The sequence below is a fragment of the Coffea arabica genome, chromosome 5c (assembly GCF_036785885.1).
Source record: "Coffea arabica cultivar ET-39 chromosome 5c, Coffea Arabica ET-39 HiFi, whole genome shotgun sequence".
NCBI classification, from domain to species: Eukaryota; Viridiplantae; Streptophyta; class Magnoliopsida; order Gentianales; family Rubiaceae; genus Coffea; species Coffea arabica.
In genome coordinates, this window is record NC_092319.1 from 40,874,009 (window position 1) to 40,899,731 (window position 25,723).

The 25,723-nt window shown below is 37.4% G+C and overlaps 5 protein-coding genes and 1 long non-coding RNA gene across 9 annotated transcripts; 3 read left to right on the forward strand and 3 right to left on the reverse strand.

The window, feature by feature from the left end:
• The first annotated feature begins 675 nt into the window (after positions 1-675).
• Positions 676-6,091, forward strand: LOC113735248 (disease resistance RPP13-like protein 4). Of its 4 annotated transcripts, none has more exons than XM_072050925.1 (3): positions 676-876; positions 988-1,150; positions 3,226-6,091. In XM_072050925.1, the coding sequence occupies exon 3, from the start codon at positions 3,231-3,233 to the stop codon at positions 5,859-5,861; it is 2,631 nt and encodes an 876-aa protein (XP_071907026.1). In that variant the 5' UTR covers positions 676-876; positions 988-1,150; positions 3,226-3,230; the 3' UTR covers positions 5,862-6,091. The 4 variants fall into 4 exon arrangements, with proteins under 4 accessions (XP_071907026.1, XP_071907024.1, XP_071907025.1 ...); XM_072050923.1 differs by having other exon boundaries at positions 1,053-1,150; XM_072050924.1 differs by having other exon boundaries at positions 676-871; positions 958-1,150.
• Positions 6,092-8,708: 2,617 nt separating this feature from the next.
• Positions 8,709-9,634, forward strand: LOC113687521 (uncharacterized). Its single transcript, XM_027205116.2, has one exon. The coding sequence runs from the start codon at positions 8,709-8,711 to the stop codon at positions 9,426-9,428; it is 720 nt and encodes a 239-aa protein (XP_027060917.2). The 3' UTR covers positions 9,429-9,634.
• Positions 9,635-11,677: 2,043 nt separating this feature from the next.
• Positions 11,678-14,694, forward strand: LOC140007745 (pentatricopeptide repeat-containing protein At3g12770-like). Its single transcript, XM_072050927.1, has one exon. The coding sequence runs from the start codon at positions 11,678-11,680 to the stop codon at positions 13,919-13,921; it is 2,244 nt and encodes a 747-aa protein (XP_071907028.1). The 3' UTR covers positions 13,922-14,694.
• A 737-nt stretch (positions 14,695-15,431) lies between these two features.
• On the reverse strand, positions 15,432-19,441 carry LOC140007746 (F-box/LRR-repeat protein At4g14103-like). The gene is made up of 4 exons (XM_072050928.1): positions 18,384-19,441; positions 16,708-16,818; positions 15,998-16,171; positions 15,432-15,905 (listed from the first exon to the last, which is right to left on the reverse strand). The coding sequence occupies exons 1-4, from the start codon at positions 19,350-19,352 to the stop codon at positions 15,702-15,704; spliced, it is 1,458 nt and encodes a 485-aa protein (XP_071907029.1). The 5' UTR covers positions 19,353-19,441; the 3' UTR covers positions 15,432-15,701.
• A 1,214-nt stretch (positions 19,442-20,655) lies between these two features.
• On the reverse strand, positions 20,656-22,591 carry LOC140007747 (F-box protein At5g03100-like). Its single transcript, XM_072050929.1, has 3 exons — positions 21,520-22,591; positions 21,262-21,435; positions 20,656-21,163 (listed from the first exon to the last, which is right to left on the reverse strand). The coding sequence occupies exons 1-3, from the start codon at positions 22,486-22,488 to the stop codon at positions 20,885-20,887; spliced, it is 1,422 nt and encodes a 473-aa protein (XP_071907030.1). The 5' UTR covers positions 22,489-22,591; the 3' UTR covers positions 20,656-20,884.
• Positions 22,592-23,291: 700 nt separating this feature from the next.
• On the reverse strand, positions 23,292-25,723 carry LOC140007535 (uncharacterized). Its single transcript, XR_011814847.1, has 3 exons — positions 25,544-25,723; positions 24,132-24,188; positions 23,292-23,474 (listed from the first exon to the last, which is right to left on the reverse strand). It is a non-coding gene; the product is annotated as an uncharacterized lncRNA (long non-coding RNA).

The window sequence follows — 25,723 nt, forward strand, 5'->3', positions numbered from 1 at the left end:
TTAGTTGGATTGCTTAAATTGTTACCCATGAGATAAAAACACCCCCTTTGTCACTGTGAATTTGAAAAGGAACAATTACTCCCAGTCCCTGTGAATTCGACCTTGCTTACCACTATCTACAGAAATTACTTTTAATTTGAGCAGGTATTTATTATTGCACAGGCTTTAACACCCTGTCAGAGATAGGAATATCTTATATATTGGTTTTGTGCTGATACTTAGGAAAAATGATTGTAAACTCTCACTTCTCCTATCTGAAGTCCTACATCATTTCGTTATTGCGCAGCACACTGGAGCAGAATACAATCATTCATGCATTATCAGTGTCCTTATGGTCCAAAAACTTCTGATGTTCATAATTGTAAAAGCACAACAGCTTTGCTTTTGCACGTAATAATTGAAGGCTACAGGGCTCTTGTCATTTCCTGCTGCCTCCGGCAAAAATTCGAGGGCAGTGATGCGCATTATGGAAAGTAAGGGACTAGTGGGAGACATGCTTTAATCTTGATGGAAGGAAAGTTTTTGGAGCAAGGGATTGACCACGGTTGACTTCTTCCACGTGAGGATCGTGTAATGGATTAAAGAGATTAATACCAAGCTGAAATAACTATTTATCTCTGTTAATTTAACCACTAGAACTTCCAGCAAGCATTGTATAAAAGTCACTATAATTAACCACATTGCCACATTTCATTTCAGAGCCTTACGTTGATGAAAACCACAGCCCATGTCACTCAGATAGTTAGTTTGATTGTAAAGCTATTGATCCTATAAACATCTTCTTCAATCATTGCATAGCACCGCAGTTGTGCTTGTGATCCTTTGTATAAACACTTGGCTGCTCATAGGACCAACTAATCTTTACGCAGAGGTGAGGTGAGTTTTTCTGCTACGCTCATGAGTCTTGCTTTGTTCTAAAAGATGTATGTTTGTTTCCTGTTTGTTCCCTCTACGCAGAGGTGGTTCCTTTCTTCTGTTCATTCTCAGGTCCTGGACTGGAGTGTGCTGTTAATCTTTGGCATATGATCCAACTCTTCTGCTTACCTTTACAGAACTTCCGGTATATATCCATCAGGCATATATTGTTCAAGTGCCTCTGCTTACTTTTAGACCAAAGATTCTTCCTTCTGTGGGAAAAACATTGAGTCAGGTAACATCTTAGTGTAATTATTCCTACATATTGTAATTTGATTCTCAGAAGCTGAAAATGAAAGTCAATAATGGTAGTAGCCTCAGAATTTTAATTATTCCGTCAAGCAAGAAATCACAGATACTCAGAAGAAAACAAAATACACGGGGCTATGCTGTCCTCTAGGAAACACTACACTAGATCAAGCAGAAACTATGCATGAACATCAAAAGATCAAGGGATAATTTTAGAAGTCTCTCCTGAGGTTCCTGACAATTTCACTGAGCTCTCTTGAGATTTGAAAAATTGTACATACCTCCTTTGTCATTTAAAATGACAATTTTCCCTTAAATATTTTAATGAAATTCCCTTATTAGATATGCTTATAGTTAGAATGAGTTTTAAAATTATTTTTTCATTCATTTTCCTTCTTATTCCTTTTTTTAAAAATTTTTCGCCAATAAAACTATAAAACTACCACTATTACTTCTAGTTTCTATTGTAACAAAACGTCGAACTAGCGATTTTTTTGACGAGTTAATTTTATATGTAATCCAATGTTTTTGTTGATCTTTGTTTTCTATTTTTGGTACTAAAATTATCAATTAATCAAAAGGAAATGGCCCAAAATCACTACCAAATTATGATAATCCCACTACCCGAAAAATTCATAAACTCTAAATGAATTATTTTAACATTTTTTCTATCTTATAAGTTTAAATCCCTAATAAAATACCATCAAAAGTATCTTATCATAGTGATAAAATTATTATTATAGTTGTTTATCAAATAATAGTTAGGACATGAAAAATTTAGCACCTTTTCCTTATAATTAGACTAGATAATCTTATAATTGATAGAAAAATAAATTAAAACTCATTACACAAGGGCATTTTTGGATATTCATTTAAAAAATTGACCAAGTCAGTTTTATTTTAAGATTTTGTTACTAAAACTATCAAATCAAGAGAGGTAAGTGCAAGTTTTCAAACGTCAAGGGAGCTCAGTGAAATTATCAAAAATCTCAATGGAGGTTTTTGAAATTATCCCAAAGGTCAATGCATGCTATATATTCTATGGTTAATGAGCAAGTCTATTCGAGCTTCTTTTTTTTTTTTTTTGTGATGAAAATTCTTGTCAAAAAGTAAATATGATTTTTCAAGCTTCCCTGCACAATAATAAAAATATTTTGTCTTCAAGAATAAATTCAATTTAAACTAGATGAGTAGCCATATAGGGAAAAAATCAGAAAATCCAAAGTCTAACCTTTAAGGCATTATGATTTATGACTACTGTCAAACTCATGCAAGCCATAACTGGTAAATATTTGGAGATGCTTAGGAAACCATTGTTATAAGACAAATTCATCAAAACTTTCTCAAGACTTCAAGTTGATAACTACAAACTACATCAGTCTCAGCCTTGATCTGTTTTTTTATATCCTGCTCTGAATGAAAATAAATCAGTCAAATAAGCTTTTATCACATGAGCTTTCATCATGAGCTTAGAATCTCTACATTTTGCATCGGAACATGCATGACTTAGTGTACTGGTGAGGTTGAATATCTGTTAAAATTATACATAAATGAATAAATAAACTCAACAAAGTACCCTTAATACTCTACTTTTTTTTTTTAAAACAAAAATTATTTGAATGAAATGACACAAAAATCTACAAAATGTTGTAAGAGACAAAATTGCCCTTAATATGTTTACTAGCAACTTCTCTACTTTATTTCTTGAATTCACTTAGTTTTTCCTACTCTTAAATTAGTATTAAAGTGTTATATATTTAATGGTGGAGAAAATTCCTTATAACGATGATCATTTTTGTAGTAGTCTTTGAGTAAAGTAGTAGACATTTTTGTTTTGAAGTCGTGTGTTACTTCTAGATTTATTCATTGTTTTTTATATGGATATTTACAACTTTAAACAATGTCGGAGTTTCTGTTTTTAAATAATTAAGACTTTGTAGTCAATAGTGTCTCCATAAAACTAATGCAAAATGATCGTTAAACTTTGCCTGCCTCAGGGTAATTTTTAAATTTAAATTAATACTTACTTCTGAGTATTTGCCTCCACGGAATATTCCTCAGACAAAATGCTGGAAAGTGCAATAGTAGATGCCGTTACTGAAGAACTTGTGAAATATTTGACGGAGCCAATCCAGCGTGAAAGCAGATATGCCATTCAATTTCCAAACCTGTTCACAGAGTTGAAGGAACAGCTGGAATTTATGCAATCATTTGTGGCTGATGCAAGCAAGCTCAAAGACGGGCAAGAAACAGTCAAGACAACCTTACATGGACTGCAACAACTGATCTACGAAGCAGATGACCTTCTTGTTGATTGCCAGATTCGAGAAGATTACATAAAAACGGAGGCTAGTTCTTGCAACCCTTGTCTTTCAGAGATAAGCTTCCGCTATCGAACAGGAAAGAAGCTGACAGAAATTACCACCCGAATTAAACGTATGAGTGAATACTTGAAGTCCTATTACACCCCAAGTCAGCGTTCAAGTAGTGAAAATGGCAATGACCCAAAGAGGCGTTGGACTGCTCCGCTTATCGACCAATCTGAAGTAGTCGGCCTAAAAGAAGATGTGGAGAAAGTAAGGGGCTGGATTCTTGGTCAGAATGAACCGCTGCTGCGTCTTGCAATTGTGGGGCTGGGGGGTTTGGGTAAAACCACCCTTGCAAAAATGATCTACAGAGATGTGAACCTCACGAGACGCTTCCAGGAGAAAATTTGGGTTTCAGTTTCTCAACCTGTCAATGAGGACGAAATCATGAAAAGCATGTTGAAGCAACTCAATGCAGATGGCAGCGGATCACCTAAAGGCGACATGCTGAGTACAATTCATGGATTGCTTTCAGACAAAGCATACCTGATTGTCCTGGATGATGTTTGGAGCACTGATGATGGTTGGTGGGAACGGATCTCTGGTGGGCTACCCGTGAAAGAGGGCCACAACAGCTGCATTATCATCACATCAAGAATAAAGACGGTTGTCAAGAATATGGGAGTTCAGGATGCACAAACTCATCAACCCAGATATCTTAATGATGAAGAGAGCTGGAAATTGTTTTGCAAAGTTGCACGCGTGTCTGAAGTTGATGAACAAAACACCAAGTTAGTTGAAGAAGGAAAAGAAATTGTTAAAAAATGTGGGGGTCTTCCCCTAGCAATCAAGACCGTCGGTGGTTTACTCTCATCAGAGGAGAGGTCTTCCATTAAGTGGAGGAAGATCCGCGAGACCTTTCATGAAAAGTTAACGAGTATAGGAGCCAATTGTTCGGAGCGTAACCCGCATGTGATTGCCTCTCTGCAGCTAAGCTATGATGAGCTTCCTGCTTTCTTGAAGCCATGCATATTGTGCTTCTCGATTTATCCAGAGGATTATGAAGTTGATGTTGACCAGCTGATTCGCTGGTGGGTAGGAGAAGGATTTCTCCGCGGCATGAGCTCAGAAACTGCGACAGAATCCGCTTTCAAGTCATTGTCAGAGCTTATCAGTCGGTGCCTGGTTGAAGTAGCTCAGCGAAGAAACTTTGATGGCAGTTTTTATACCTGCAAGGTGCATGACTTGGTCCGAGATTTGACAATTAAAATAGCAAAAGAAGAAGATTTCTGCAGCTTCGATGCAAATAGAAATCATATTGCTGATGTTGGCTCTCGTCGACTCGGAGTCACAGAAGAGACAAAGTTACAGACCCTGCATGGAAACTCAAAGCTCAGGGCACTACTTCTAACCAAAACTGATTACATCGGTTTCAATAGAAACATTGAGCTGGCCAAAGTCAAGTCTCTCAGGGTACTGGACCTCTCACGTGTCAAACTAGACAGAATTCGTGTGGAGGATCTTTGGCATTGGATCACTTCCCTGAAGCGCCTAGCTTATTTAAGCCTCAGACATGTTGCAAAGCTGTTAGAAATTCCAAACTCAATAGGTAAATTATGGGGCCTTCAAGTTCTGATTCTGGGAGAATGCAAGGATCTCAAAAAGCTCCCCACATCAATCATTAACCTTCCAAGATTAATTATCTTGGATGTTGGTAATTGCCCAAGTCTTCGGTGTCTACCACAAGGATTTTCGAAACTTTCCAAACTCCAGGAGCTGTATGGATTTAAGATAGCTGGTACTGGGAAAGCTTCTGGTTCCCACCTTGCAGAGCTGAAGGCTCTGACTGAACTTCGTGTCCTGCAGATAGACATAACTGAAGATAGCACTATTGAGGATCGGGAATTGGATGCGTTGGAACTGCTGGAGAAACTAAAGCTTTTGTCCATTAATGCAGGTGATTGCAAGGATAAGAATATTTTAAGCAAGTTGAATAAATTGTCACCCCCTTCTTCCATTGAGGAATTGTATCTGAAGCATTATCTTGGAGAAACTACGCCAGCATGGATTAATCCCAGGTCACTTCAACAACTGCAGTATCTTTCTGTGGAGAACTCAGGAATAGAAAAGATGAACCAAGAATTTTGGGGAGATGAAGAATATAAATGGGATGTCAAAGGGTTGTGTTTAAAGTTCTGCCAAAGACTTGAGGTGTCATGGGAAGAATTGCAAGCAGTGATGCCTCAGATCAGACACCTGGAGGTTAGCCAGTGTAATTTACTGGATTCATTTCCTTGTGATGTTGAGGCTGTTGGGTTCTGGCCCAAGGACAATAAGGAAAAAAATGCGAGTCAGAGAATGTATTCAGTCAAGAAGATTGAAAGCAGCTAGATGACATGGAGTGATCTTGGGACAAGCATTTTAAAGTTTGGAATGATCTACCTCCTACTTCTTGGACAATATGTATGTTTATGATCTGGATTTGTATCTGTATTTGCTTAACAGTCATTAGTACGTTTTTCTCTTCCAGTTTGATCAGGTAATCCTATGTTTGTGCTCTCAAATGTACCGCAGAACTATAACTGTGCTTGCTGAAATAAGACATCGATGATTTCGGGATTTTTTACTGCCCATCTGTACCCATCTAATGTTTTTCTTGTATGCATCCAAAGAAGATGAATTACTTCAATTCGAGCAACTACTTATCATCCAAAGAAAATGATTTACTTCAATTGTAGCAACTAAGGACTGTCTTCCAGTGCGTTTGCAAACAAGGAAGCAGATGCCATTATATGTGTAGAACAAGTATAATGTAGCAAGTCTGCTAGACTCTGCAAGCATATATAATCTACGCAACTGACTGGTTTCTAACCAGCATTACCTGCTATACAAAACACAACTAGTTTGACATCCATCAAAAAAGAGCTAAAGAACTCAGTGGATACTGCAGTACCTTGATGTTGAAGCAAGAGGGATGGTTTCAAGACGCGTTACTGGAAGAATCCCGTAAATTAACTCTAGGATACAATGAAGAGACTCTACATTTATAGACCTGTAGTTTCAGATTGGGAGACATGGCTGGATATTTCTTTCCAGAGTGGATTCAGGAAGTAAAATGAGCAAGCAGATTCTCTGCTTTTCTTTTGCTCAGCAATCATGGTTTGGAAGTTGGTATGGATGATGACAACATTTCAGCAATCATTGATATGCTTCGAACTTTAAATGTGAGTATTAACATGTACGATCGATCTTGTACAGAACATATATTTCAAAGAATGATTTTACAAAACTATTTTAATATGATAGTTGAAGTGAGTAAATTTGAAACGAGATGAAGAATAATGTTAAATATTTAGGGCCAAAAAGTTATTTGTAGGATTAAAAAAGAGTTGAAGGAGTATTTTGTTCATTCATCCCCAAATGTCCATTAACCAAAGATGAAAATTGAAAAGTTAAAATAAGAAGGGATAATTTCAGAAACCTCCCCTGAGGTTTCTGACATTTACACTTACCTCCCCTGTGGTTTGAACAATTACACTGACCTCCCCTGAGGTTACTAATCCTTTACAAATTTAGTCCAAATGATTAAAATATTATTTTAGAAAGTGAAATTAGAATTTTGTACCTGATTTGTCCTTTGTGCCACATGTCCAATGAATAGCAAAGTATTACAAATTAATTAACAATTAATAAACTTTAACGAGCGTAGTTTATAAGCAAATACGTATTGCCTATTTAAAGTACCAACTCTTTACATGAATTTTATTTTCAAACATTTACTTTATCACAAATATTTATTCTCAAATACATATTTGTATTTACTCTCAAATATTTAATTTTTGTTAAATACAAAACCTACCAGTTTTTCTTCCGTAGAAATATTAATATAACATTTTTTCAATTTCAGTTACAAATATTTATGTATTTAACATAAATTAAATGATTCAAAATAAAATACTCATAAAGAGCTAATACTTTACTCATGTAATGGATGAAAGCCATAAAAAATTAACATTTTATAGGCCATTTCTTTTTTTTTTTTAATTTTAATTTATATTAAATAGATAACCTATCGATTTTCTTTTTACAAGAATATTATTGTAACACCTTTTAATTTTTAATTACAAATATTGATATATTTATTATAAATTAAATATTTAAAAATAAAATACTTATAAAGAGCCGGTACTTTAAATAAATTATGTGTATTTGCCTATAAACTACACTCCTTACTTAAATCAATAAACTACACTCCTTAACTTAAATCAATAAACTATACTCCTTACTTTAAATAGTGTAGTTTATAGGCAAATACGCATATCCTATTTAAAGTATCGGCTCTTTACAGATATTTTATTTTCAAATATTTAAGTTATGATAAATATATTAACATTTGTAATTAAAAATTAAAAAGTGTTAAAGTAAAATTCTTGCAAAAAAAATCAGTAGGTTATCTATTTAATATAAATTAAATATTTTTTAAAAAATAAATGGCCTCATAAACTATTAATTTTTTATGACTTTCATCCATTACATGAGTAAAGTATTGGGTCTTTATGGATATTTTATCCTGAATCATTTAATTTATGTTAAATACATAAATATTTATAACTAAAATTGAAAAAGCGTTATATTAATATTTATACGGAAGAAAAACTGGTAGGTTTTGTGTTTAACAAAAATTAAATATTTGAGAGTAAATACAAATCTGTATTTGAGAATAAATATTTATGATAAAGTAAATATTTGAAAGTAAAATACATGTAAAGAGTTGGTACTTTAAATAGACAATACGTATTTGCCTATAAACTACGCTCGTTAAAATTTATTAATTGTTAATTAATTTGTAATACTTTGCCATTCATTGGACATGTGGCACAAAGGACAAATCAGGTACAAAATTCTAATTTCACTCTCTAAAATAATATTTTAATCATTTGGACTGAATTTGTAAAGGATTAGTAACCTCAGGGGAGGTCAGTGTAATTGTTCAAACTACAGGGGAGGTAAGTGTAAATGTCAGAAACCTTAGGGGAGGTTTCTGAAATTATCCCAAATAAGAAAGAGTACAATAATGAATTTCCTATAATACACACCCATTGCTGATTTATACTAGCAAAAATAAAAATAATTAAAAATAATATTCACTGGCCAAAACGATGCCGTGCCAGCTCCTACGATCCATCGTCAACCTTTTCGCTTGTTCTTCTCCACAGTAGTGGTGGAATCAAGAAAGCCATGGATAGACATATACAGATCTTTCTGAACAAAGTCTCCTACGTCTCAATCACCATAGCCACCATCATTCTTCTCTTTCTCTTCCTCCAGACCCCTTCCACCTGCGTGGACCCTAGAACCATCCCCCAACACCCCCAGTCCCTCTCCAAACGGGCCCACCAGAAATCCTTCCCGACATCAACCTGCGACTACACCCACCGGGCCTATACCTCCCTGGACAAGAAAAACAAGAAGTTATGGAATTCTAAGGCCTGGGTTCAGACGGTTTCATCCTATAAATCCCTCTTTTCATCGTCTCTCCAAGGCCCGGTAAGGACTCACCTCTTCAACCATTCTCGGGCCCTGGTTGTTTCGGCCGGGCCGGGCCATGGGGTTATGGCGTTGGAGGAAATGGGAGTAGCTGATGTTACTGGGGTGGAGTTGGTGGACTCTCCTCCTCTTGTTAGCCGGGCTGATCCGCATAATTTGCCCTTTTTCGATAATGTGTTTGATTTCGGGTTTTCTGGGTACCTTGATCGGGCCCTGTTCCCGGACCGATATGTTGCGGAGATGGAGAGGACTGTGAGGAGTGGGGGAGTCTGTATGGTGGCTGTCGAGGAGTATGGAGATGAAGAAGTGAGGGAAATTGTTAAGTTGTTTAGGAAATCTGCGTTGGTTGATGTTAAAAATGTGAGGTTGGCTGGGGAACGTAGGACTAGGATTCTTATGAGAGTTGAATGAAAAATGATTCCTTTGCTATCTTTTTTCTTATTTTCGTAGTTGGTTTGAAGTAATCTGAATTAGGTTTGGTTTGTTTACTGATAGGTTAATTCATTTTGGAGCTAGAATTAATCATGTAATGGTTTTTTGTTGTTGATTGTACATGTATGTATCTTATGTGAAGTGGATTTAGTGGAATGGTTGAGACTTGCAACTCTTACACGGCATTCTGATGTGTAGGAGTATCCATGTAGTTATGAAGGATCTTTATGTAACAAAAGTTATCTGAGAAGAGTTTTATTTGTTATAGTTATTTGAGTCTGATGCATTGCTTGTACAGATTTATGTACTACTGGAAGTTTGAAATTTTGATTTAGTGCAATGGTGAATCTACAAAGTTGTCTGGATATGGACTTGGAGGAGTTCGAATATGTATGGTAATCTAGGAAGTGAATGGTGTAAGATTTTGATTCTACTGTATACCATGTGAGTTGAATTGGTGTTTCTTCCAGTTGATTATATACACTTGAAGAAATCTCTGAATTGCAAATGAAATGCTACCTCAGAATTGCATTAGTTAGTGCATACCATATTGTATGCTAATCCTGAATGTTTATTGTCAGCGAACCTTGAGTGAGTTATGTGTCCCTTATACACTGCCTTTTGGTTGTGGAATGAATTTCTGATGTATTCATATTACTCTGTCCTGGAAATTTTATTTGGGAAGTTCTTCCAAAAATGAAGGTGAAGGATGTAAGTAGGGTTCGTGAACTTTGCTTCTCAAACCATAGCTTCAGAAGAACCTAAGAATAGTCTACTTAGAAGAGATGAGTGCAGCTTGTTTTTAGTGGTTTACGTTACCAAGTAAAATAGCACATTTTTCTGGGAACATAGTTTTACTCAAGGTTGCCAATTTAGCAAACCTGCATCCAACAATGATGCCACAGGTCAACTTTTAAACTTAATTCTGTTATTTGTGATGTGTCTGCATATTGCAGTTCAATTTTTGAAGAAAAAATGACAAGCCTTTGGAAAAATGGCTGCTAGTGCCTTTCTTTAGAACTCTGAATCATATCGGTGACTGGTGATACAACAATTCAGTTGAACAGACTTTATGTATATAACTGCTGACGCCTACATTAGGACAAAATGTCAGGCTGTCAAAATTGAGTCTCTTCATAAGGGAACTTTCCTAACAGAGCTAGAGGTGGCAAGTTTTCCCTTATGGATTCACTAGCATCAGAAGTTATCCATGGCTTTGCAGTATTCATTAGTTGCAGGTCTTTTCTGCTTCTACTTTCAGTGATCCTCTGTATTCGTTCTTAAGTTTCCAAGATAGCTAAAGTTTAAGATGGCATAGGAAACGGAGCCTGTTCGCGTTCATTGGATTTGTCAGATATGACATGCCTTTGAACTCATTTTATGCTTTTTTCCCATCAAAAGAAAAGACCGGGTGCCTATTCTGGAACTCAACGGCGGAATGGCAGTGACACCGAACTTCAACCATTGATGGTGCCTATCCGGATGGTGCTGCCTACTTTCATATCTGGTCTCCTATGAAAAGAACCAACATAGTCAAGATAAGAGCAATCCCTGAACGTTCCTGTACTCAGATGATCGTAATCACTGTGCTTCTTTATGAATCTTGGAAGCTAGACAGAAAACAGATGCAGCGACATGGTGTAGTTGGAGGCTTGTATATTGGGGGTGGTGGTAGGTGAAGCTTGAGCTGTATTCTAGTTCCTTTTGCAGTCACAAGCTCCATTTCATGTTGTCTGCTATTATTTCTTCGTAAGGAGCATGAACCGCTTGGAGGAGAGAGTGAGAGAAATGAGTCTACTTTTGTGTGTACATGCTATCATGATTGGAAACTCGACTCGAGTTCTTTGATAAAGGCCCTAATTGAGCAACCTAGATTGAAGTTTGTCTCGTTTATGTTATCATGGATAAAGTCCTAAATGAGCAACCTAAATCGAATTTTGTCTCCTTTATTTGACTTGCTCAAAGTTATTTCGAAGGCGTTTACACTTCTTTAAAGAATCACCACCAGCCAAAAACCTTAGCGAAATTGAATGTATAGCCAGATTGGCTCTGCAGCACCGATAAAACCTCCCCTAATTACAGTAACTGGAGTAACTAAAAACACAAGGATTTGAAACTCCTAATTCCTATACTTCTAACAATAGAAATGACTGATAAGAAAATCAGGACCTGAATTTTACTACTTAAATAAACTCTTACTAGGCCAGATCCAGAGGAGGCATATCCATATGGCCTTAAGCCAGTCTCTCTTGAGAGCAATCCCAACCTGTTCATTCCTCTCTCTATCCTCTTCTCTTCCCTCCACTTTGCAACGGCTATATCCTAGCCCGTTCAAGCTATTTGAATTTGCCGCGTCTAAATTCTCATGTATCGGTTACTACTATTCATCATTGCCTCTCCCTCTTGACCACAACTTTGACAATAACAACAATCTATATTACACATTCGAACCTGAGGCCTACTACACATCCCTTCTGTCGAAATCTACACACAAGTCCTTTTTAAACCAAATCCATGCCCAACTATTCACATTTGGGCTCCAGAACAATGGGTACATCATCACCAAGTTCATTCATGTGGGCTCTAATATCGGGGAAATCGTTTATGCCCGGAAGATATTTGATGAATTTTCCGACCCATATGTGTTCTTGTGGAATGCAATTATTAGAGGCTATTCCAGCCACAACATGTTCCATGAAGCTATTGATATGTATAACAATATGCAAGAGGCATATGTCAGTCCTGATTGTTTCACGTTCCCTCATGTGCTTAAAGCTTGTAGTGGATTATCGGCTGTCAAATTTGGTCAAGCTGTACATGCTCAAGCGTTTAGACATGGGTTGGAATCAGATGTGTTTGTGCAAAATGGGCTAGTCACACTGTATACAAAATGTAGGAAGATTGAGCTGGCTCGCATTATTTTCGATCGATTGGTTGAAAGAAATATAGTTTCTTGGACTTCTATGATTTCTGGCTGTGCGCAGAATGGACAGCCTATTGAGGCTTTGAGAATTTTTTGTGAAATGAGGAAATTGAATGTGGAACCTGATTGGATTGTATTGGTAAGTGTTCTAAGGGCTTATAGTGATGCTGAGGACTTGGAACAAGGTAAATGTGTTCACAGTTTGGTGATGAAAATGGGACTTGAGTATGAACCAGACTTGCTTATAGCACTTACAGCTATGTACTCAAAATGTGGGCAGATCATGGTGGCTAAACTGTTGTTTGACCTAATGGAGGTCCAGGATGTTATTTTGTGGAATGTCATGATTTCAGGGTTTGCTAAAAATGGTCATGCTAGCAAAGCTGTAGAGCTTTTCCAAAAGATGTTGATGAGAAACATTAGACCAGATTCAGTGACAGTACAGTCCACAATATTGGCTTGTGCTCACGTAGGATCACTTGATCAAGCAAGATGGATGGACAATTATGTATATAACAGCAAGTTTAGAGATGATATCTGTGTGAAGACAGCTCTTATTGACATGTATGCCAAATGTGGAAGTGTAGAATTAGCTCGAAAAGTGTTTGATCAGTCAATACACAGAGATGTTGTCCTATGGAGTGCAATGATAGTAGGTTATGGATTGCATGGGCGGGCCCGAGAAGCCATTGATCTTTTTAATATGATGAAGAGTGCAGGTGTGCACCCTAACGATGTAACTTTCATTGGGCTTCTTACGGCATGTAATCATTCTGGTCTAGTGAAGGAGGGATGGGAACTTTTCCACAGCATGAGACTTTATGGGATTGAGCCACGGCACCAACATTATGCTTGTGTTGTTGACTTACTTGGCCGTTCTGGACATCTGGAGAAGGCTTACAATTTTATCCAGAATATGCCAATTGAACCAGCTGTCTCAATTTGGGGAGCACTATTGAGTGCGTGCAAAATCCACCGCCATGTGAAACTGGGAGAATATGCTGCAGAGAAACTCTTTTCTTTAGACCCACTGAATACCGGGCACTATGTGCAACTATCAAATTTGTATGCTTCAACACGCATGTGGGAGGGAGTAGCAAAGGTACGAGTATTGATGAAGGAGAAAGGTTTAACTAAGGACCTTGGGTATAGTATGATTGAAGTAAATGGAAAGCTTCAAGCATTCCGAATGGGTGACAAGTCTCATCCAAGGTCAGAGGAGATCTATAAGGAGCTTGAGATATTGGAGAGGAAGTTAATGGAGGCAGGATTTGTTCCAGATGCAGAATCTGCTTTGCATGATTTGGACACTGAAGACAAACAGGTGTCTTTATGTAATCACAGTGAGAGATTAGCCATTGCCTATGGGTTAATTAGCACTCCACCTGGGACAACACTAAGGATTACAAAGAATCTAAGGGCATGCGTAAATTGTCATTCAGCAACTAAGCTGATAACAAAGCTTGTGAACAGGGAGATAGTAGTTCGGGATGCAAACCGATTTCATCATTTCAAGGATGGATTTTGTTCTTGTGGAGATTTTTGGTGAGATGGCTACAACTAGCTTTCTGGTTATACTCAGCAGAATACCTACCCAGAAAGCTCGGCTGTTCTTTGTCCATGTACTTTACAGTACTTCAGAACATGATCAGGAGGCTTGTTTTGGATCTTGGCAAACTGATAGCCCCCACAAAAATCTGAAAAGGTTTTCACTGGATTTACCAAAAAGACAAACGTCAGAGAGTTTGTGCTGTGTAGTGCCTTTTCGCACATTGGCCGGCTCCATCAGTCTGTGTGCCAAAAAGTCCTCTGCTGCTGTTCACACCTTGAAGGAATCCAACACAGATTCAAACTATCAGGTTCTTCCACTCTCTTAGATCCGAGTGCAGGCTTGGTTTGCCTAGCTAAAAAGTCTCAAGTGACCAGCCAGTGCCTATTGAAATTTCAGCCTCTCAGCAGGATAGTCCTTGCATCTTGTCTACACTATGTGCAGAGACATCTAAAGAACGTATAAGGCAAGTCCATGGTGAAATGGCTCCATTAATCCACCTAATATTGATTTAGATGCGATAAAAGTTACATTTCATTTGAGAGGTAGAGCCAATACGGCTGGGAGAGAGAGCTTAAAATTAGGACGCGAGTGTCATAGTGCGGAGTGTGATGGAGCCACCCTCCAAATAGACTAGACCTTTTATGAAGGACTTCTAATCTCCCAGAATTTAGTTGTCACAGTTGGGAATCTCAATCTTTCTTCTTTCATTAACTTGGGATTTCCAGGTCGAATAAGAGAAAGTAATACAGTTCATGAATATTTTGTTTTAATTTGCAGAATTCTTGACATTTTTAAGCGACACGTACAAAATATAACCCATTATGCTCTTTTGCATTTCTGTCCTTCGTTTTCTTTACTTCGGTTCTTTTGATTTGTCCTAGGGTACGTGCTTCTGATTCCTTGCTCAGCTTACCTTTCATATAGAGGTTCATGCAACTGCCTCTCATGGAAGAGATGCCTTTAGACCTTTGGGCTTCACAAGTGATATAGTCTTCCTTTCGAAACATAATCATCTTTAAAGCCAACAAAAAAAAAAAAGCCAACCACGAATCTGGTTAATACAAAACTTGCAATTTTTTAGTGACAAGTGTCTGCATTCATTTTTCTTTTTTCTTTTTTTTTTCCGGTGCCATGGCTCCATCTAGCATAGTAGCAACGGTGAAATTAATGTTTGCAGCTGATCAATACCCTTTGGTTCTTAAAGGGGCAGTTTCTTTTCCATTATTCCGACAGCGGATCCGCACACTAGTTTCCTCTACAGCTGTTGCGATGGTTTTCTTCAACATCTGTACGGCCTCTAATTCTATCAAGGTCCACAAGGAGCATTTTCCGCTCCACAGTGATCATAGACTGGTTAAGACTCTACAGCGCCTGTTTCTGAGCTAGTAAATCAGCAATTACAATTTAACTGCAGAAATCCCACACAACAGACACCTGAATATCATTTGAAAGTACAGATTTCCATTCCCCTCTCAGTTGTATCATAGGATCCATTAGCGCCAAGGAAGACATCAAAATGACCATATTTCAAATAAAATACATGTCTTTTGGACAAATTTCTGAAGACAAGGCTAAGCAAAAAACGATAACAGCAACAACAATGTAGAGAATAGCTATATAGATTTTGCACTCAACATTACGGCTAGACTGATGTAGCACATGGTAGCAATAACATACACATACATAAGCATTTCAGTTTCCCAAATTGAGTGCTGAATTGACTTCTCATGTCTCTTGAGGGCAGGATACTAGAGTTCAAACGATCTTAAGCTGGTCATCAAAGAACAAAAGGAGGTGATAATATTTCACCTACTTTGGCTGGATATGCTACGATTTTTTCTAAAACCAACCCATACTTTTTCAGAAGGCCAACAACATACACTTCATTTTTCACTCCCCTGTATTTTTCCATCTTCACTAGCCTAAGGCTTGGCATGTGCATAACAATTGGTCTCTCCATTATTTCTTCTCCTAAAATATCCTGTAAAATAATCCCATTATGAGTTAAAATCCAGACCAAGTATCTAGCTAATATAAATTCGGTAAAGAGAAACTAATAAGTTGCATACTCACATCAAAATCTGTCTCGTATGAATACTCAAGGACCATAGACTCAAGCGTTGAACATGCTTTAAGTACAGCTTCTAAGCCAAGCAGATCATATTCTGTATACCCAGTCAATAGTACCAAGTGTCTGAGATTGTTGAATGCAAAAGTTTCAGAAAAAACTTCCTCTTCGACCGAAAGCTGTAGACAAAAAACCTCAAGCTTGAGAAACAACAAAAAATATTCATGATGGTATCACTGAAACACATCTAAAAAAGACCAGGCCGAATAGTTATTATTTCATATTATGTTGAAAAGGATGCTCCATCAAAACGAAAGTTTCCAACATCTTAAAAATAATCCCAAAAACAGAAAGGAAAAAACAAAAAAAAAGGTTATTTATCTAAGCATTGCCTTTACTATCAGAAACAAAAAATCAAAACACAACTAGTGTTGGTTCTAACAGAGTGCCAGGTTGACTATCAAAGAATGAAGACAACGAGCTCTGAGCTATTCACACACCAATCCCTTTCCTTAATTTACACAGACTTATAAAATCAGATCCAACTTGACATGATTATAGCAAGATTAGAGTTACCAAAAAAAAAAGAAAAAATTAGGTAAAGAAATTATCTTTTCTCAGCAAAAGAGCAAATTTCTCTCTCCCTCTACACAAACACATACGTACTACCCTACAGACACACGAATACGTATAAAATATACGGATAACTCAGTACCTTTCCATGCAACTCTTCTTGATTATCTTCTGATTCTGCATCAAATTGAACTTCTAACATCTTGTTAACCTCTTCAAAATTATCGCTCGCCAATTCCGCCATTTGCATAAACTAGAGTGGAAATTAATACAGCAGACAACATGCTAGAATCAATAAATGAAATCTACAGTTAACAAATCAAGTGCAAACAAGCCTTCCATTTTGTAAATAACCATAGGTCCCCATCACAACAAATTTCACAAAACATAATCAGACACTACAGGTGCTTAATAATATTCCAATCAGCTACCAAATGATTTCCTTAGACTAGTATAGATCGAAGGGCAATCGATACTTGTTTGTCTAAACCAGTAAATCACTTATTTGCTAGAATCTTTAGAACAAATTTAAACAAAAAATAAATAACCTTCCAGAATATTATATCATAAAATTCGTTAACATCTCTTTATTTTTTTTTAAAGTGAAACCTTATTCATCATTAAAGTGAATGTAGACTTCTTTCTGCAAACATGCATTCAGCTCAATGTTGAAATTTTTACAGAAACAGGCCAAGAATCAGAATCATACAAGTCACTTCATCCATAATGTGGCTAGGATGAAAACACATCACAATATTGCCAGGATAAGCATGCTGTTTAAGTCTCATGAACATATTAAAATATTTGTCCAACTTGGAGTTAATATATATTTGCAAATCTTCAAGAATGGAAGGGTGTAAACAAACCAAGACAGGTGATTCAATGGATCACATGTTCTGATTATGCCTAAGTCCAGGTTTAGTGTTAAAACAACGATGGAATGATAGAGACAAAATTTACGGCCCAATGTTGAACACCTCAATGCTACTGAACAACTCTTGTAAGCAATCGAGACAAAATTTGCAACCAAACCTTAATTGAACATCTCAATGCTATTGAAGAATCCTTGTTTGAAACTGCTTTATGAGGTCCTATGCAATAGTTTACCCCCATAGCAGTATGCTCATGCCTTGGGTGTTGGAAACAGCAGCAGACCATCAAAATAGAAATTGACCTAGCACAAATCCTGAAACACTTGTGAACACTGGTGTCTTTAGCACGACAGATTATCCCATTTTTTAAATCCTGTGGACTATGTTGAGTGAATGTGGTAACGAGAACAGACACAATAAGGAAGTGTAAATGACTGAGTTGGGACTACTCTATTTTCTTCCGCCAACAAAGACCATAAAAGAACTATCTGATCACTTCTCCAGCAAGATTCATTTATCTCCAGCCAAGTGCCTGATGGCATGGTTCATCACTTCATTGTACCAATTTTGCAACTACGACCATCCATATTTGATTGCTTCAAAATGTAATTGGTAGAATAAGAACAACATAATTCACAATCCAAGAATTCTCAGTTTCACATCATGGGTATTTCTCACATCATGGGTACATTAGCTACAAGCAATTTCTAAATCTGACAGTCTTGGCATTTGTCTCATCGGTTGAAATGTCCATATATATATGTATGTATGTATGTATGTATGTATGTATGTATGTATGAAAACTCAAAAAGCAATGCAATTTCCACCAAAGCAAGTATTTTAAAGGGAACTCAAACTCCATACTTCATTATAAACTCTACCAAAGATTTCTATAATCAACTATGTCCAATATGTCAAATGATTAGAGAAAGAGAAGTATGCATACCCTAGACATCCACATATTTTGAACAGTCAGATTCTCAACACCACTGAGTAAGCTCACAAGATTACTCCAACAGGCAAAATCCTCCAACTCCTCTCTGCTGTCAAACTCCACATGAGCTTCGATCAATGATGATACATCTTTCAGAACATAATTCCCCATGTAAAACCAAATGAAGCTTATCGACTGCAAACTTGGAGCAAATATCTCCACGGACTTATCCCAAAGAGTTGTTTGCCTAGAGATGCTTAATTTCAACTCCTTAAGCTTTGGAGACACTATTTTCAGATTGTTCAAACCCGAAACATCCTCAATGCACAAAAACTCAAGATTAACGCATAAAGATACCAACTTCGAAACATCCATATCCATTGATACAAAGCCAAAATCAAAGCCAAATAAGTATAATGCTGTAAGCGATTCAATTTTAATAGGGAATGCTCTACTCCTAGGCAAGCTAAATTTACAACCACGCAATTTTAAAACTTTAACTGAACTATTTATCAGGTCAGAAAAATCAAAGCAATAATCAGCAGAAGTATCTCCATCATCATCTTCTTCTGCTTTAACAGAAAGATAGAGTCCAAAAGTAAGGTCAAGCTCAACAGCTCTGGAACTGACGGCATAGCGAATCCAAGAATTAACATAGGACCTAATGGAATCATAGTTTCTGTAATCGAACTTCAACCGAAATTTCCGGAGAGGAGAGTGGCGGGGGCGGCGGAGGAGAGTTTGACTGATCAATTCAGCGAAAAGTTGGCGGGCAGCAGCCGCAGATCTGTCTGGGACGCAAGAGTGGAACTTGCGGATGTTGAAATGGAGGACAGGAATGGAGTGCCAGAGGTTGCGCCATTTGGGTGCTACGGCTGAGGTTTGGACGGCGGTGGTGGTCGGGAGGAATGAGAGAATGTGGAGGAGGATGCTCTCTGGAAGGTCTTCTATGGTGGCGGAGATGGAATTGCTTGTTTCCATTTTTGTTGTGGTGATTTGCCAATGGTGGCGGGAAGGGGGATTTAATACTCAAATTGGGAGTGGGGTAAGGCTCTGTTTGGATTGCCATTTTTTTTAAGGTGTATTTATTAATAATTGGATACGAATATACAGTTGAATAATTGATAAAAAACAAAAGAAAAAATGAAAAAAATAGCTTGAAAATGTCTAAAAAAAAAAAAGGAATTTGACAAAGTAGTTGTCCAAATTTCATACAAGTATCGTGAGTTTGTTTGTTTTGGTTTTTTGTCAAAGTAAACAACAAAAAACACTTCCATAAATATTGGATAAATTACATATAACCCCCCTTTAGTTTTGTATAATACTAGATGACCCTCCCTAAAGTTTTTAAATAGTCATATTATTCCCTTGTGATTTTATGTCAGGCTAAAAATGGACAGAATGCATAATCAATTGTATCAATTAGACCACATGTGTTCTAGAGATGCGTGTGATAAAATCATAATATCCACTTAACTCCCTATAATTTGCATAAATATGCACTCTACTCCCTTGTAATTTTTACATTTATCAACATAATCTCCCTATGATTTTGTACAAGATGATTAAATCGTAGTTTGACTTAGCATTTAAGTAAGGACATTACTGGTATTTTAACTAATGATGTTACATATAGGCTGTTTTCCGTTAAAGTTCTAGTTTATATGAAACCACAGAGGAATGAGTAAAGATTTTAAAAATGTTAGGAAGTTAAGTGACAATAAATGAAATCACAAGAGGGTTATCAATAATTTATCCATAAATATATGACACCGTAAAAGAGGAAAACCAAAATAAATACAATAAAGTTACTTGTTCATTGGTTGGTCCTTGGTATGATTATGAGAATGCAAATTAGTGTATTTTACTTTGTGCCATCCATTTTATCTAAATGCTACAACAGTTACGGTGAAATGTGTGGTACTTTTTCAAGTATTATTGCATCTAACATAGGTTGGTTCAGCTTTCCAATTAATGACAATTGGTTTCCGTGCACTCAATTTTACTCCCTTCTCTTCAACTGAATTAACCCTATGTCAGTAAAATTGGAAGCAATCCGCTGGTTCAGCTTTCCTAATTGTTGGAGTTTGATGACTTGATCAAAGGATTAGTGTCAATATGACAATTGACGAGATTTTTGATACCTGTAACACATCACTTTCTCTGATATTGTGTGGATTTTTGGACTTACCCGTTGAGTCATTACAGCTGATCATCAAAGGTTGCAGGTTCACAGAATTCTTACCAAGGAGTGACAAGGACTCAAATAAAACAACAAACCAAATAATGCTAAGACTGGGAAGTTGACCTCCATCTCATAATCAAAACATTCATACACATTCTTATACAATCGTTGTTATGTTTGAAACAATTTTTAGCAATCAAAACTCCAGACACTAGAAGCTCTCTGGCCTGATCGGAGATCACAAGTTGATATCTATGGAGATCACAGATTACACTTGGAAGCCAAAATGTGAAAGCGCTGCCAGAGATTTTCTATTCAAAAGCTTATGTTACTTCTGGGGAACCAAACGATGTCTCAACAATGCAGCGATCGCTGAAGTCCAATCTTCATATGCAGTCAAATCAAAAACCATTGGTCCACTCAAGGATGATCTTTCCAGCTTTGCAGGGACCAAAACAACCTTATTTAAGACAACCTTTTCACGTCCTAAGAGGGCCAACACATGATATTCGAGATCAGTGTTTCTAAAGTTCGTCATTTTCACCTCCTGGAGACTAGGTATATCAAATGTGAAAGGCCCAGCCTTAAAGTCATCATAGAAGCTTGCCTGAAAGGAATTAAATTCAACTTAAGGTGTGCAATAGAAAACGACGAAATAAACTTGCATCTTGAGACCGAGAGCCTGAAACAAGTCAGCTTACTTACCTCTTTCTCTGTCTGGTAGACATAATCAAGGACAAGGGTCTCAAGTATGGGGGCTTGCATAAGCAACGCAGCAAGACCAACCATCTCACTATGAGTATACCCCGTTTTCAACTCCAAATGCTTGAGATTTTTGAATTGAAATGACTCATCAGGCTTCATCTCTGAATGTATAAACTTCACATATGAAAAACTAACATGAGTAGGTAATACGATAGAAAGGCTCATATCATATTCGACTAGTATCAGGAAAAGAATTACCAAGAGCAAATTGTTTTGAACAGTGAGACGCTGGGCACCAGTTAACAAGCTCATGGGTTTGCTCCAGCACTGAAAAATATAGCCCTCTGTCTCTCTTTCATGGAGTCTCAATTCAGCCTCAACAACAGAGGATAAGTCCCCTTTATAATTTGCCACATAGAAATAACGTATCTCTATCCTCGACAGGTTTGGTGTACATATCTCAACTGATGAATCAAAATCTTCTGCATTTTCAACATAGTACCGGCTCAATTCTAAATCCTGGAGCTTCTCAGAAACAATCCTAAACTTCCTCAACCCATGAAACTGCCTAAGAACAAGCTTCTTAAGATTCTCACACCTCAAGATCAAGTCCGAAAGCAACTCATCGGATAAATCCACCTCAACAAGTTCTAAAGACCGCAGCGATTCAAAACGAACCAAATTACGCGAAGGCATGATAATCTCACAGCGGCATAACATCAAACGAATAACGGACGTACTATTCATGAGATCAGAAAGATGAAAATCATAATATGGGCTATTTTCAGAGCCATCATTATTCACACGACGTTTAGGATTGACGGCAAAACTGAAATTAAGTTCCTTGACGCTGCAATCAAGGGCATAGCGGAGCCAGGTGGTGACGAGGGAGCGATAGCGGTGATTGGAGGAGTAGAGGAAGAGCAAGGAGAATTTGCGGAGGGGAAGGGTGTTGGGGCGGTTGATGAGGGTTTGGGAAACGAAGTCGGAGAACTGTTGGACATTTAAAGAAAGTGGGCTGGCGGGGTTACGAGGGAATTTGGTGATCTTGAATTTCAGGGAAGGAAGGGAATGCCAGAGGTTACGCCATTTTCTAGAAATGAAGCTAGTTTGTATGGCGGAAATCAGGGGGAGCAAGGAGAGGATGCGGATGAGGAGGTTTTCTGGAAGGTCGTCTATGGTTGTTGGCTGCGTGGCCGGCCGCTTGGCTACTGGCTGCTCCGCCATTGGTGGCGGGGTTACTGGGATTTAGGAATTAGGAGGGTAAATAATGGAGGGAAAAGGCAGTGTAATTGTTGGGCAAAATATTGGGCTTCCATTTTTTTTTTTTTTGTAGAAAATACAACTACATTGTCAATAAATAAGCATATAGGGGGTGTCTTTGTTCAATGCAACATTTTTTACTTTTTAATCTTACATGTGTTTTGGTGCAATAATTTTCCCAACTATTCAAAAGGGCTAATGAGATCAATTAATCTTTCCTACGCTAGTTTACTACTGCTGGTATAATCTTATACTTGCATATTCACATTTTGCATTGCTAAAACACTAAGAGGTTGTTTGGATTGAAAATTTTCAAAGAGTTTTTGAGGGAAAAAAATATTATAGAACTTTTTTAAGGATACGATATATGTGAGGTAAAAGGTAATAAAGAAATGTGTAAAAAAAATTTATGACAAATGTAATTTTTTTTGGCAAAAAATAGCAATTCAAACCGGGCCTAACTAAATTACTTGATGCGTTACCTCATCTCAATTCTAAATCAAGCACTAGCGTGGTGATAACTAGGTCCAAAATTTATTCAAGGGGAAAAAAAATGGATAACAAGGTCCACAAATCACACAAATTTTGATGACAATAAAGGAGTACAATTATTTCTGAACGGTGTATTTGTGACGACCCCACCTCCCCCTAAGGCGTACCAGAGGGTTTGGCGGACCGCCTGCCCAACTCTCGCCAGGACTCACTCACTATAATCACGTTCATACACACCAAGCACATTTAATAATATCCGCAATTCAAGCTTATAATTTACATTGATAGAATTCAAGGTACAAGGCCTCGATATATTTAACTAGTTCAAAATAAATACACTCCAAGTACAAAATGTTCCATTCGAGGAATAGCGCGAGTACAAAACCAAAATTCAAAAACAAAGCCTAAAGTAACTAGACTACGCTAGCCTTTACACGTCTCACGCTTCACTCGTACCCCTGTAAGGAAAACAAAACTAAAAGGGTGAGCCGAAGCCCAGTGAAGTTCCCAAATATCAAATTGGTCAGCAACCAAGTTATAGCAAAATAAAAGTGAAATAGCGAGCAAACAAGTCAAATCAGGAAAATAGTACTTCAGCTAGTCAAGTAGTATTAGATGCACATTCACATATAAGGATACGGTATTCATGTTTCGGCTCCATTCCAGCTTGGTCAAGTGGTAGTTGACACTCCGTCAACTTTCAAGTAATATCAAGTCCAAATAAACTCCACTACACGCCAATTTCCGTCCACCGATCAACCCCCTATTCCGGGCCCGCACGCCATACAAAACATGGGTGGTAATACTCGAGTATACCGTTAGTCGAGGAGATAACACTCCACTCGACATTTCAAGTGACCCAGGGTTTGTTATCTAATCGACCAGGCCCTTGCCGGCTCGACTCGATTAACTAGCCATAGGGTTTCTGGAATTCCAGGCAAGATATAATTCAAGTACATGTACAACAAGTCAAGTATAATCAATAGCAAGAACAGGTCATATTAGGGTAAGTGCGATAAAGTACACCCTTGCCCTTTCATTCATTGTCATGTAATCACGCAAGTCAAATAAGGAGTACACATATCAAGTACAATCGGATATTTGGAAGCACTCACCAAAATAGTGCTTCTAGTGCTCGTGTCTGGGTGGTACTCCGAGTTGGGAGTCCAAATCTGCGATAAAACTTAACTTGAGAACTTTGAAAATCAACTAAGGTTCGAAACTTAAGCGTTTCGTTCAATAAGAATCAAGAATTGAAGTTCACTTGAGAAGAGTCGTGAAATAGTTGCTCGCTCTTCAAACTGAAAAATTTGATAACATTTTTGCTTGAAAATGACTCTTGAGTCAAAAGTGCAAGTAAAACGGTTTCGTAGTGATTCAAATCGTTTTCCTAAGGGTACAAGTTCGGCCAAGTCCTAACGTATAACCCTCGATAAACAAGTGGCAAAGGTCCTCGATAGTTCAAGTGACAATCACTTAACCTTCACTCAAGTCGCAAAGATAGTTTTCTAGACTTCGAGTAAAAATTCGGGCAACATGCTCTTTGTGTTTACCTAATTTCCAGCCATTTAGGCTTCATTATTTTTCTTAAACAACATCCCAACATCACACATTAAAAACAATTCAGGCCAAGAGCCGTTCCATAGGCTCACAATATCATAACAACAAGAATCGCATCAAGTACAAGTGCAGAAATTCAATGTGGCACAAGACAGATCTGACGTACAAATGCGGTAATACCATATCTGAGACTACGCTTATCGGATTAAAACGAAACCTACGCCGTTTCGAAGCTAAGACACAGAGATACAACATTCATGAAGGTCACTTAGTCCATTTCCTAATGTAACTTAGTCAAAATCTCAGATTACTAAACCAGAAACCAATTCGTCGGTTGTTTAAACGCAGAACACTGTAATGGACATAACTCAGTGTACACAAGTCCGAATCAGGTTTTCTTTGAGGCATTTTAAAGCTACTTCAGAACACTACAACTTTTATGTTTTGGCCCAGAGCTAAATCAGAATGGATCCTGGTCAAAAATCGTGATAAACTGGACTGAACTGAAGAAACGGACTGCTGGGAAATTCTTAAAACAGTAGGGGTATTTTGGACTTTTCATGTTCTGCGTTGCTCCGATTGAGCTGAAATTTTATAGGCACCTATAAAACACCATTCTCTACAACTTTACTTCTTTGACCAAAGGCCAATTCGGCCTCTAACATACAGATACAATTTCGGACAGAATGCTTGGGAAATTTTCCAGAAATCTAGAATTTTTAGCTCTAAGTGTAATTTCCTCAAATTTCTGGTTCTAATCACCACTAAACAACCTTATATAACTTTAATTGCAACATTCATGCATCATACATCAACTTGAGCAGAAAATCAGAAACCCTAGTTCATCAAATAAATTGGGGAAAAACTTCTACACATGCTAGCATCCATGAATCCACCACCAATCAAGCTACTAAGCTTACTTTAACCATGATTGAAAGTGAAAGTTAGAGAGATATCATCCTCTTACCTTGATTTGAGTTCTCCAAGTATAGCTCCAAGCTTTCTCTTCCCAAATTTTCACCACCAATCACTAGATAATCACTCAAGAGTAGGTTTAATCGGTTTACTTTGTTGATTTTCTCACTAAGTTGTTGGATTTGAAGGTGAAATGAAGAAAATCTTCCTTGGTGTTTTCTCCAAGCTCCTC

Bases quoted from the DNA above. Each gene is read 5' to 3' on its own strand.
- LOC140007745 (XM_072050927.1), top strand. From the start codon at position 11,678: ATGGCCTTAAGCCAGTCTCTCTTGAGAGCAATCCCAACCTGTTCATTC.
- LOC140007746 (XM_072050928.1), bottom strand. From the start codon at position 19,352: ATGGAAACAAGCAATTCCATCTCCGCCACCATAGAAGACCTTCCAGAG. The intron at 16,819-18,383 runs GTATGCATACTT...TTTCCACTCTAG, and splicing joins AAAATATGTGGATGTCTAGG to TTTATGCAAATGGCGGAATT. The intron at 16,172-16,707 runs GTACTGAGTTAT...TTTTGTCTACAG, and splicing joins AAGAAGAGTTGCATGGAAAG to CTTTCGGTCGAAGAGGAAGT.
- LOC140007747 (XM_072050929.1), bottom strand. From the start codon at position 22,488: ATGGCGGAGCAGCCAGTAGCCAAGCGGCCGGCCACGCAGCCAACAACC. The intron at 21,436-21,519 runs GTAATTCTTTTC...TCATATGTGAAG, and splicing joins TTCAAAACAATTTGCTCTTG to TTTATACATTCAGAGATGAA. The intron at 21,164-21,261 runs GTAAGTAAGCTG...AATTCCTTTCAG, and splicing joins TCTACCAGACAGAGAAAGAG to GCAAGCTTCTATGATGACTT.
- LOC113687521 (XM_027205116.2), top strand. From the start codon at position 8,709: ATGGATAGACATATACAGATCTTTCTGAACAAAGTCTCCTACGTCTCA.
- LOC113735248 (XM_072050925.1), top strand. From the start codon at position 3,231: ATGCTGGAAAGTGCAATAGTAGATGCCGTTACTGAAGAACTTGTGAAA.